This window comes from Myotis myotis, unplaced genomic scaffold (genome assembly GCF_014108235.1).
Source record: "Myotis myotis isolate mMyoMyo1 unplaced genomic scaffold, mMyoMyo1.p scaffold_m19_p_9, whole genome shotgun sequence".
NCBI classification, from domain to species: Eukaryota; Metazoa; Chordata; class Mammalia; order Chiroptera; family Vespertilionidae; genus Myotis; species Myotis myotis.
In genome coordinates this window covers 36,442,728-36,455,716 of record NW_023416401.1, presented here as the reverse complement: position 1 = coordinate 36,455,716, position 12,989 = coordinate 36,442,728, and the positions used below count along the sequence as shown (strand labels likewise).

Sequence of the window (12,989 nt, the reverse complement as noted above, 5' to 3'; positions counted from 1 at the left end):
GTGCCCTGACTGGGAATAGAACTTGCAACCTCTTGGTTCATGGACTGATGCTCAACCACTGAGCCATACCTGACAGGCTGAAAATACTTTGTGGATTAAAATTTTTTTATTTTTTATTTTGTGAGGGTTTCCTATATAGGTTTGATTACCAAGGAATCACAGCTAATCAAACTGAGTACATTTTGCATATATAAATTTAATTATAGACAAAAAATGATAAAAAATCTTTCAAAATATTTACAGAAAACACATTCATTTAATGGGGATGTGGATCACTGTAATATGTTGGAAATAATTTAGGGTGGATTTTCTAAAGGAAGCAGCTCCTGCGTTGAGCGTCTGACCCCTGGTGGTCATTGTGTATCATAGCTACTGGTAGAATGGTGGAAGGGTTGGATGGTTGCTTAGGCTTTTATATATATAGATTTTTTTTTGCTTTCAGACTATCATTTTAGATTGAAAATGTAGAGGCCATTTTCTGAATTTGGGAGTCAAGTACAAAAGGGGCTTTGCTATCACTATTACTTTAGCCTTGAAGACTGCTAATTAGACCACAGGCCTTAAAAGCTGCCTTCTTAGGCAGCTTAATCAGTTGTTATTCTTTTAAAGTAAGAACTTTGTTTACATTGAAAACTTCCAGTAGATTGATAAAAATAATAAAAACAAACATATAGACATTACACTCTTAAAAAAAACAAACAAAAGAAAATAAATCAGTGATTCAACTGGCAGATTTTCCTTTACAGCTTGCCTTTGATTTATAAATTTCTATTTCCTGCCCCAGGGAGGGTAGTGAAAGCGAGGTTATGGTGCTTTAGCTGTAAACTGTCTTCTGGGTTATGCTAATTTGCTGAAGGTACTCCAGGCTGCTTATTCAGCACAAACTATTAGTTTTTGGTTACAGAAGGCTGCTCTCTGTATATCTGTGGTTGTTGTCACTTTAGTTCTCTTAATTCAAAAACTTCCATATTCTTGATCAGTGTTGACAAATGGCACACTCAGAAACACAGTGAATTTATAATCGACTTCATAAAAAACATTAATATTGATGAAATCAGTCTTTATCTAACACTTTGTTGGATTAGCCTGAAAACCTTTCCTCTTCTCCTCACTAACCTCCCACACCACCCCCTAGGACTGGAAGAGCAGGTGAGGGGACAGTCCATCTGATGGAAACACCCCCGGTTTGGGTTGTGATTGGCGCCTGGCACTGTTCACCTGGGAGACTGCTCCTGGATCCACACAGATGTCATGGTTCCCAGCAAGGTGATCAGGAACTCTATTCCCTCTAAGTTCTTTCAAAGTGGAGAAGCAACTGTTTATGTTGCTTGTTTGTCTATGGCTTTGCCCCAAGTGAAACTGACTTCAGTGGTGCTATGACATAATCCTAGAGGAATGATCATTTGTTTGCCAGATCTTTGGATGCTGAAAAAAGGGAGAGATGCAGGGAAGTCAGCAGAGAAAGAGGAAAGGTAAAGAAGAGAATAAGAACTTATTGAGCACTTCCTGTATGCCATTTACTGTGTTAAATCAGCTTGTTTAGCCTTAAGAAATAGAGATCCCCTTTTTATTGGTGAGGGCACCAAGGCAAATAAAGGTTACTTGCCAAAACTATAAGTGGTTACTTGCCAAACAATGGTTGGCTTTCTGTTGCCTGATGGCCCCCCAACCCCAATTCCATGCCTTCTATTGCATGTGTAGAAACAGAGGAGTGCAGCTGGGATACAGGGGGAGGAGAGGGAGGGGAGGAAGGGAAGAAAGAAAAACCACAAAAAAAAAAAAAGAGAGCGCTCTGAAATGCTGCCAATAGTTATTCAAGGTCAATTCTATCTGCAGCAAGGGTAATCCTAAGCAAGACCACAAACTAGGCATACCTTGTTTCTGGGTCACATTGCCCCATCTTTGCCATTTCGGGAGGGTCCTAGTTTTAAGAAGCTATTTGGTAAATTTTCAACTTAATTCTCATTCCTCAGAGACATTGCTATGTAATAGGAAAATTTTGCCAAAAGTATAATGACAATTTTCTGCAAAATACATTTGAGAAGGGAACACTTATTTGCTTCGTAGGACGATCCAGCTTCCAGGCTGGCCTTGTAAGCAGAAAGTCGGTGTTGTTTTGTGTTTTGTTTTTGTTTTTAATTGCAGAGATAACTCTCTCCAGTCTCGTTTTCAGCTTCTACAATATTGCATTTTTAGATTCCTGACCCTCCTTCACATTTCACCCTGGGCTTTGGAATGGGGAGGAATTCCTTCCCTGGAGGAAGCCCTTCCCTCTCTGTAGCAATCTGGCTTGAAGGCCTGTAAAGAGGTTTTGTTTTAATTCCAATAGTAAAAATGTGGAAACGTCATTCCAAATTTATTACTAGAAATAGTAATAAATCAGCTATCTATTTGTTAATGGGGTTTACCACAGTCTAACCTGACAAATGAACATATAGCTTTGCTTAAAAAGTAGAAAGACAGTGACAAAAATAAAATTCACCTGGGGAGGAAATGACATCAATACATTTAGAATACTTTTTAAAGGTTAAAACCATTTGGGGTTGCTATAGACTGAATATTTGTGTTTACCAAAATTAATATGTTGACATTGTAACCTCCAGGGTGATGGTATTAGGAGGTGGGGCAATTTGTGATAGCAGCCTAAACAGACTAAGACAAGGGTATTTTGGGATTCATCCCATGTCATATGGAAAATAGAATTTAAGCAAAGCAAATGAGTATCCCACTCCTCAGCACACATGTGAAGTTAGGTCAGAGCGTTGCAACAGAAAAAGCAGCTCTACTTTTACAGCTGTGAATTTTGAAAATGGGAACAAAAATTGCATCACGATTTTACTTGATTTATCTTTCCCATATTTGAGGATTTGTTGCAATTCCTGGGTCTGAGGCCATGAGGTCATCAAAAACACCACCTTGGACGTGACAACAGCCCCAAGTCCCCTGCTTTGATGGTTCATGAACCATTATCAGGGAGAAATAAGACACTTAAAAAATATCTAAATATCTAAATATCTAAATAAAATGGAGTGACAAGAAGCTAAAGAAAAACAGAAGCTTCACGTGTCAGGGGAGCTTTTGTTTATAAAATCACAGTTGTTCACAGAGGTTTTACTGTTGACGCTCACCCATTCTCCTCTAGTGCTAATTGAAACCCCCAGCGTCCCCACTGAGAGGCGGGGGGGGGGGGGGGGGCAGGGGGGACGGGGTGGGGGGGAAGAGGGGGATAGCCTGGGGGTTGGGCAAGGGCTAAAGTCAAACTTCATTCCCTCATACAGGCTTTGAAAAGAACTTGATGTCATTTTGGAATCTTACCTACCTACCAGGTAGGAACAAATCACCTTTGAGACAAGTCTCATCACGGAACACACCTTGGGTATCAGCTGCAAAGCCTGTCATCAGCCTCCATTGCCTCATCTTGCCCTTCAGACTTGCTGCCTCCCTGCCTGAATGCTCCCCACTCCCCTCATGTCTGAACTCATCTCCTCATATGCTGGATAAAGAGCTTCTGGTTGGGGCTGGGCCCTCCCGCCCTGGAAAGAAATAGCTGCCTTCGGAATATCAGAGCAATTCTAATCAGGCGTGACTCAGCTCTTCCGTGACCTCTGTTTTCATTTTTCCTCGATTAGGCTGCTGCACTGGTCCTGCTTGTGGAAATATGTGTCCCTCCCTCCACCTTCTCCCTCCTTGCTCAATTTCAAGGGGAAAAATCCCTTTTAAGAGGAATATTTAGAATTCTTGCCCTGGGATGGTTTTTCTCTCCTTGCCATTGCCCTTACTATCTCCCCTGCCCCTCAGTTTGCTGTCTGGATGTCTCTCCCTTACACCAGTTTTCTGAGTTTGGGCTTATCAATCTAAAATTAGATTCCAGGATTCTTCACTGCAGTCCTTTCTTTCCAACTTGTTTTTCCCTATTCAAATATTTCAAACTAAGTGAAGCATCGATGTGTGTTTCTGTTTAAGTATAATTTTAAGTCTTATAATGTGGAAGGACAATTCACTTTAATCTTACCATTAATGTGATACAGGCTTTTTCATCCTGCTGAATTTAAAAGCTCATGTGAAGCTGCACAATGCTGAAGGGGGCACCCCTGCTTCAGAAGAAGAAAAGGAATAAAACTGCAAGCAAAACTACTTGGTAGGAAGGAGCAACTGGAATCTGTTGATTTTCTCTTATGACGCTGACAATTGTTTTATTTTTAAAAAGAGAACAGAAAGGGAAAGGATAACGCACCTACAACAGTAATGCTATTTTCAGAGTTCTAGGGTAATCCAGAACAGAGTCACTTTTGAAGAAAAAGAAATAGGTTTCATTTCTGGCAGTGGATCCGGCCACTGATTTGCATAGTCCTTGACATGAGAAGTTGTATGACGATGCCTTGAGTTCATTCCACAGATGGAAAGTAGCAAGTACAGGAATTAGCTAAATATTCACAGGGACTACCATCTGAGGTTTGATTTGGAATCAAGAGAGAGCGTCCGACACACATTTCACTGAGCATGCTTGTCAAAAATCTGACATTCCAGATGCACCAAGAATGCATGCACTGAGCATACACACACACACCCCGGCCGACAACTGCATCCCAGGCGGCCCTTGCAACACACATGTTCTAACACAGTTACAGCAGAGCATGCTCCCAAGCCTTCAACAGCCCTCAGCCAATCAGCTGCCAAAAGATGCTCAAGCAGCAGTTGAAGTGGGCCTGGCCTCTGGTATCCATGGCCACTTCCGAGAACTTCCTGTGACTCAGAGGAGGTGATGAGGAGGCTGTTAAAACAGCCCCCAATAGTCAGCCTGCTTCCTGCCCTCACTCTTCCTTACTCTCATCTTTCTCTGGAGACCATATACCTGTTTTGGGGGTTCAGATAGGCCATGCTGCCTAGTAATAACAGTAGTGACTAGCATGATAATGAACAGAACTATAGTTATAGCTGAAGAATCGTTTTTACATTATCGAATGTTCTCGTAGCTTTCTACAAAATTTTATTTTGTTTTTCTGTCCTTTTGTTGTAAGTGGAATACTGTGCTTAAGCTAAGCAGGCAATGGAAAGCTCCGACTTCAAGGCCATTTCTTGATAAAACATCCAACAGCCCGGAGTGGACCAACTGCTATCTGGAATTCTACAGATAGTGACCTGAAACTCGGAGCCCGCTTGCGTGGGAGTTTCTGCCCGCAAGGTCTTTCTCATGGGCCTGCTTGCTTTTGTTGCCACTTCTATGTTTTGTCGGGCACGGAGAGGTTTGGATAGCCTCTCAATACAACTGCGTGTTACCGAGCTTGGGGAAGGTGTATTCCTGCTTAGCCTCGCAGAGGCCCGAAACGTGCCCCCTGCTCTCACTGGCTCCTGGAGGCGACATCCTTGTGTTCCTCCCTCTCGACCGGGAAGCACCACGGCCTGCACCTGCTCCTGGTCCTTGCCTCGCCTGAGAGGAGCAGCATGCTTCTTGCCAGGCGTGTCAGAAATATTGCCTTTGAAACTTGGTTTTGAAAAAAATGTGATGGTACTAAACCTACAGAAGGCAGAGTCCCCCACTACGGACTTGCCAGCCCAATGGGTACATTACTGAGCCCCTTTCTCATCCTCCAACCTTGGAACGCCAGCCCTCTCAATCCTTTATTTGAGTCAAGCGGATGGTCTCACCACTCCAACCCCCCTTGCATTTTCCCACTCCCCACCTCCATGCATTGCCCATTCATCAAGCCACATCGCCCTTTAAATGTGAAGACTCACCTTAAACCCCACCACCTCTTCCAAGGAGCCTCCCCTCCGAAGCATGACTGACAAACTCCCAATAGATGAGAACACACACATCCCAAAACAAACACAGAAACTCACAAAAAGAGAAAATTACACATTCTCTACTTTCAGATTATATGCGTCTATGAGGGCAAGGGAATCAACTTTATGCCAATAACCAATGAACCATTTCAAACAATGAGGTATTTTTAATAGTCTTGGGGGTTACTCAGCAAAATGCTGCTATGTGTCTTTTCTTCCCCAATGATTCTCCTCTGTCTTCAAATCCCTCTTCCTTTTCTTCTCAGCTTCTTGAATGCATAACGAACGGGGACTGCCACTTGCCCGATAGGGATAATATGGAAAATACTAGAGGAAGCTGGGCCTCGAAATCCCCCCTGGGTGTCACACAGCTTGGGAAGAACCTGCACTTGAGCCTGGCAAATGCCTTAGCCACTTGGTTTCCTCATCAGGAAGCCTTGATGACTACGGGCCTATATATTCCTGGGCAATCATGTCTGCTATGTTGGCATAAAGGGACCAAAACGCTCTAGAGAAGGCTCTGCTGAAAGATTGGGGGCAAGGCTCCTGATAAGACCCAATGTCCAGCCTCAAAGAAGGCCTTTGGAGGGCCAGGGGATCCCTACAGAGCCCTGGATCTGAGGCAATCACATCAGAAAATACAAACAGATATGTTCGCTCGTAAATGCTGCCTTCTCGGGTCAGCGTTCATGCCACTTGTGGAGGGTGGAGAGACTTGTGGCAGAAAATGATCAGAACGAGGAGAAACACAGACGGAATGGCAATAGCTGGCAATTAGAACATGGCATCAAACACCACTGCCACAGAAGCTTACTAGCTATAAAGCCACGCTATGCAACCTTGAAGCAAAACATTACTGATTTTGTGGTTGTAAAACATACCTTCAACTGCAGAACTCAGTTTTATGACACCTTGAATAAAAACAAAAAGTGGCAGTTATATAATGGACCCGAAATACCTTTCCCAGTCTTCTCTTAACAAACACATGCTTCAGATCTGGACTTTTTTTTTGCTGGCATTTTGATAATTTAACTAAACAAATGTCGACTTTAAGAACTAAGTAACTTTCAGTCTGTGAATAGACATCATGGGTGCCTTCATTTCCCCAGGAAAATCATTCAAGGGAGTTTTTCATGAAAATGATCTGACATGTTCCTGGGTGAAACAAAGGCCAATCTGTCTGTCTGACTATTTCCGTACATAAATCATGCTGGATAATGGATTAATAAAACTTCATACAATAGGCCACCAATGTCTAGTACTTCTTATTTATGACTGTGTATAGAGATCCTTTGATATATGCTGGAGCAGGGTTTCTGTTGAAATATGTAACAGGTGGTTAAAAACCATGGTGTGATCTGGCAACCCCCTTCTTTGGGGTGGTTGGGTTGCAGGCGTTTTCTGGTCTGAGTGTTAGGCAGTCCCACTCCCTGAGGGTCAGACAGAGAGGACTATCTGAGCATGCCAAATTGTTCAGGAAGCAAGTGCACATTACCCTTGTGCTTTTTGGGCGAATCCAAAGGTAAAACTGCAAAACTAAGATAAATTAGACCTGCTTCGATGATTTGATTTAAAAGTTTCTCTTTGTAAGTAATAGTTTTAAATAAACAATATTCCCCGAATTCTCTGTGATGGCCATGACACTGTAGGCCGAGCAAACATGTCTACTGTTTTGGTTGACATCCCGGTTCTCTTTGAAGTTGGAGGAGTTTCAAATTAAAAAATGGAGACAAAATTGGTAGACCAAATGGGCTTCAGCATGAACACACTCTGATTTTAGCAGATTACGTTCACAAAAAGACAAACTTGCTCTCTATCATAAATTTCAAGTTGTGTGTTGAATTTCATGTTTCATGCAGAACAGTAGTGTCTGCTCAGTGTTTAACAAGGGACTCTTCAGGGGGAAAAGTATGTATACTATATGTATGTGTGCTATTATAAATTTTGCTAATATGAATGATGTGTAATAAGCAATCTACAAATAATAATAAAATATACAGTACTCTTTGTTGCAAGTTCTATTATAGCCAATTGACTCTCACATAATGCTTCTGTTGATTTTGGTCAAACACTTGTATCCACAGCCAGCAAACCAACCATGATTTGACAAATTCATGCATTTAGTAGCGCCCCAACTGCTCTTTTCCCTATAAATTTATTATCATTACACCTTTTATATGATCTATTGTTAAACTATTTTTTATGTTCATATAAATTATTGTCATTAAAGTAAAACTCTTTCAAGTTCAACACTATGCAAATACTCCCACCATGACCTATTTCAAGCTACCAGGTTGATGTCACTGAACATGGAGTTGAGAAGAGATGAGCAGTAGCAACACCATTGTACAGTATTTCATTATACAAGTACAGTAGATATAAACAACCGTAAGAGTATGGATAGCAAAATGTAGTTAGATGATTATGATGTAAAGATTTTTAGGTATTTACTACCGTTGTTGTGTTTTTTGTTTTTTTGGTTAATCCTCACCTGAGGATATTTTTCCATTGATTTTTAGTGAGTGGAAGGGAGAGAGAAACATCGATGTGAGAGAGACACATCAATTGGTTGCCTCCTACACAAGCCCCTACCAGGGCTGGGGATTGAGCCTGCAACCGAGATACGTGCCCTTGGCTGGAATCGAACCCAGGACCCTTCAGTTTGTGGGCTGAGCCAAACCAGCTAGAGCTATTACCTTTGTTTTTAATTTAATTTATTTAATTGTAAGTTTAAATTATTTAATTTGTAATAATGGCTGTGTTTAATAATGGACTCACAAAATTTCTGAAAAATGTAACAACTGGCTCTCCCAACCTGGTCAGAACCAGGTCTAGCATAGCATTATCTTAACTGATGTTTCTTTCTACTCAGGCCCAGAAAAGAAAATCTCAATCTTCAAAATACTTTCTGAGTTATTCACAAAAAAGGATTATAATTTAACTGAACAAGCTGAATGTGAGTAAGCTCAGCATTTACTATTATTTTGCCAGTAATTTCAAAACCTTTTAAACCTGTCATATGCAAAAGTATACTGTACATAGGTCACCTTGGAAATAACAGTCATTGACAATCAACTAAGAACACAACCTAAACAGACTTGGCATCCTTTTGGTCAGGTGACTATGCCAAGAGGTATGAGTCATTGGCTTATTAAACAATGATCCTGTCTTTTGTAAACTGTAGAATCTTTATACAGGAAACCAGGTCAAAATATTGATTTTTTTCCCCAGCTATCTTTGTTTTTGTGTTTAACCATGTTGATAGCAACAGTGAAAGGACAAGGCACTCTAATCAGTATGTAGAAATAGGCACTATGCAAGCAAAGCAAGAAAATCTAAACAAATTCATATAGGAAATGTGGGTGGTGATGGACCAGAGCCCAGCAATGCATTTGTTGGGTAAGAAGGAAAAGATAAGTTAAAAAAAAATAAAAGTCTGACTTTAGAACTCTAATTATAAAGATTATCTTAATAAAAACTTTAGTGATTCATTAGCTCCATATGAACTGTTCTTATTTTTTAAAAACTCAAATTAAGCTTTTTTTTTAATAGTAGGATAGGCCTTTATATTACAAGTAACTATGCTATAGTGAAAATAAAGAAGTAGCTAAATCTAGTTGGATAGCTAATATTGACATTTTACAAAAAATTATAGAATGAGGGAAAATATATATGTTATCTTATAATATGAATCATTTTTATAAGTTTGAATATTTAAGAAATGATTAATGTTGATGCTGAAAAGTTACACGTAGCACTGCTGACTTGCAGGACACACAATAGACATTATCTGGTGATTGGCTGACAGTGACATTGCCTGGAATTCAGGGTGAGCCATAACACATACGCATATGTATATACACACAATGGATCCTACCCTTCCCACCCCACATTTAATTCCTCATAGTTTGCAGAAGTGTTTGAAAAATAGAAAAAAACCCCCAACAAAAAACAAAAGAGAGAAAAGAAAAACAAACTGTTCTTTCCTCAATTCAATATCTTTAGTGTAGTAAAATTCCTAATCTTGTGGGAGATTCATGCAGACCATGTCCATTGTCTTCCTACAAGTCAGAGCCAATCACTAACCAGAAATGCTTCCTGCAGCAGTTCTCAAATTCCAAAGTTACTTCACCGTCTTTCCTTCCACTCTCCCCTAATGATTAATTTCTTTTTTTTTTTTAAATATATTTTATTGATTTTTCACAGAGAGGAAGGGAGAGAGACAGAGAGTTAGAAACATCGATGAGAAAGAAACATCAATCAGCTGCCTCCTGCACATCTCCCACTGGGGATATGCCCACAACCCAGGTACATGCCCTTGACCGGAATCGAACCTGGGACCTTTCAGTCCGAAGGCCAACGTTCTATCCACTGAGCCAAACCGGTTTCAGCTGATTAATTTCAATTGATCTAAAATAATTCTTAGGAGAAAGGGTCAGGTTAAAGTGTGAATGACGAGGGCTCACTAAAACCCTCTAACGATACCTCGTTGTTGTTGAAATACTAATCAAAACTTTAACCCTGGCCATCAAGGCCCAATGTGACATATCCCTGCTTATTTTCCTATTTATTCTACTTCATCTCACTTGACTTTCTCTTTTATTCAAGACTAGAGGCCTGGTGCACGAATTCGCGCACAAGTGTGGTCCCTCAGCCTGTTCTGCGGGATCAGGCCAAAACTGGTTCTCTGACATTCCCTGAGGGGTCCTGGATTGCAAGAGGGCACAGGCCAGGCAGAGGGACCCCACTGATGCACGATCAGGGCCAGGGAGAGACACGGGAGTTTGGCCAGCTGGGGAGGAACCGTTGGAGGGCTCCAGGGTGTGTCCAGCACATCTTGCTCAGTCCCAATCAGCCGGACCCCAGCAGCAAGCTAACCTACTGGTCGGAGCATCTGCCCTCTCCACGTCATAGCGAGCGGTTGAGCAGCCTTAGCATACCACTAGCATGGTACGCTTTGATTGGTTGAAAGGCTGACTGGACAACGGAACACTTAGCATATTAGGCTTTTATTATATAGGATGCTTTAGTCACTTCTGTCTTCTTTCTGTTCTTTGCAATGCTAATGACTTTCTACCTCTGGCTATTGCCCTTGCTACTCCTTCTGGCTTAAATGCTCTTCCCCAACCTGCCAGTCTGCCTACAGCTAGCATTTTCTCTTCTTTCATATTTTACTTCAAATGTCACTTCCATGGAGAGTTCTTCCTTGACTACTGTATTTAGCAGCCTCAGTAATAACTTTCTAGACCAAGGGTGGGGAACCTTTTTTCTGCCAAGGGCCAGTTGAATATTTATAACATTATTTGCAGGCCATACAAAATTATCAACTTAAAAACTAGCCTGCTATATATGGTCAAAGATTTAATTAACTCACCTCTAATGCCTTGGCAGGGCCAGAACAAATGATTTTGCAGGCCTTATATGGCCTGAAGGTCGGACATTCCCCACCCTTGCTCTGACCATCTTTCTCTTTTATTTTTTTCATAGCAGTCATCACTAGGTAGAATTATCTCATTGACTTATCATTTGGTTCCTTGTTTATATCTATTTTCCTCATTAGAATTAAGCAGAGTTGAGAGCAGAGACCTACCTGCTCTGCCTTGCTTGCTGCTGTAACTCCCCTGACTAGAACAGTGCCTGGCATAGAGTAAATACTCAATAAATATTATCATTACCAAGTATTTCTAGGTATCCTAAAAGAGAATTTTATTAATTCCAGCAAATGTACTTCCAACATGTTATCTTAGTTGTGGATATTGCTGACTAGAGTTCCCAGATTTCACTATAATGACTACTGTCCGTTTCTACTCAGAGGCCAGTCTTCATGGAGGTGAACATTGAGGTGTGGAGTGAATATACATAAGTTACAGTAGTTAATTAGGTTTCAGGGTTGTAATATTAAAAAGGTACCTAAGAAGTAGTCTATCAACTAGTTGAAGACAGATAATGTTCTAAATGGACTTCAAGGAATATTAGCTAATTGATTTTATATCCAAATATCTCTAGAATCTACAGTTCTCACCTCTACTGTCATCACCCTAAGTCAAATTATCATAGCCATGTTCACATGACTCTATATGCTAAGAATTGAGAAAGAGGAACTAAGAAAAAGCCATTCAGTTTTTAATAACCTCCTTCCAGTGCATTCTTACACTGCAGCTGGAGTGATCTTTTCCAAAGCAAGTACAATTATATGTTATAATTAAATGTTAAATGGCTTTTTATAATTTCTAAGATAAAGATAAAAAAGTTTAACATGACTTGCAAAGTCTTCACGATGTCACCCTTGGCAGAATAAGTATGGCTACAAGTTCCTCCCTACACCTGCCATAGAGAGCTGGGGGCTATGTGCCTTCTTGAATCCAGGCAAGCTCTCTGATTGCCTTGACCATTAAAATACAGTGGAAATGATGCTCTCCCAGGGTCTCTCCCAGGCTTTATGAAACAGACAGCTTCTTCCTCTCGTCTGTTGGATCATTCCCGCTTGGAACCCCGAGATACCAGGGTAGAAGTCTGAGATTGCTCTGATGAAGAGGCCGGGTGCAGACGTTCTGATAAACCCCATCAGCTGAGGGAAGAAGCTGGATGGCCTGGAGGAGACTGCTGATGAAAGCTGGGAGGGCAGGAAAAAACTGACCCTGGAGATAGAAAGAAAATGCAACTTTTCTGATGTAGTGGCAGAAAGTTTGGCAACATTATGACTTGTAGTAACATGGAAAGTAGAAAATATACTTAATGAATTCTTAGATTTTAGTGAGGAGATTTCTAGGCAGAATGATTAAAGTGCCAATTAGTTTTTTTAAACAGTTGTATATAATAAAATATAAAGACAAGTTTAAAAAAGAACTGCTTAGTTTTCAAACAACATTTAGAGAAAATATAGAGCTAGTAATTGTCAGTTTAAAGAAAAAGGTAAAAGGGTTTCACATTTCTAGTCTTTTTAAAGGCAAAAGTCTCTCAAAGTAAGAAATTGATTGAAGGTGAAAATCATCTTAAGGGTATGGCTGTAAGACCCTTTCATATGATTTTAGAAATATTTAAGTGTGTGCCTCATAAAATTATACAGAGACATGAGGGCGTCTAAGAATCCTAAGGGTATTGTTCCACAGCAGTCTGATTCTGAGCACAGGACAAAGAAGGACCTATATTGAGGAGAATTGTGGATGTGTGTTTTGTCTAAAGGAGTAAAGTCTAATAAGATTCAA

The 12,989-nt window shown here is 40.6% G+C and overlaps 1 protein-coding gene across 8 annotated transcripts in view; it reads right to left on the bottom strand.

Annotated features, from left to right (window-relative positions):
• Positions 1 to 12,989, bottom strand: part of DLGAP1 (DLG associated protein 1) — a 617,521-nt gene that overhangs the window by 65,362 nt on the left and 539,170 nt on the right. For 6 of the 8 annotated variants that reach the window (XM_036322630.1, XM_036322632.1, XM_036322633.1 and 3 more), the window contains one exon: positions 6,666 to 6,695. The exons of the other annotated variants lie outside the window; for them this stretch is intronic. In XM_036322630.1, coding sequence (XP_036178523.1) covers positions 6,666 to 6,695 — 30 coding nt within the window. The remainder of the gene's footprint in view (positions 1 to 6,665; positions 6,696 to 12,989) is intronic. 8 annotated transcript variants of the gene reach the window in all.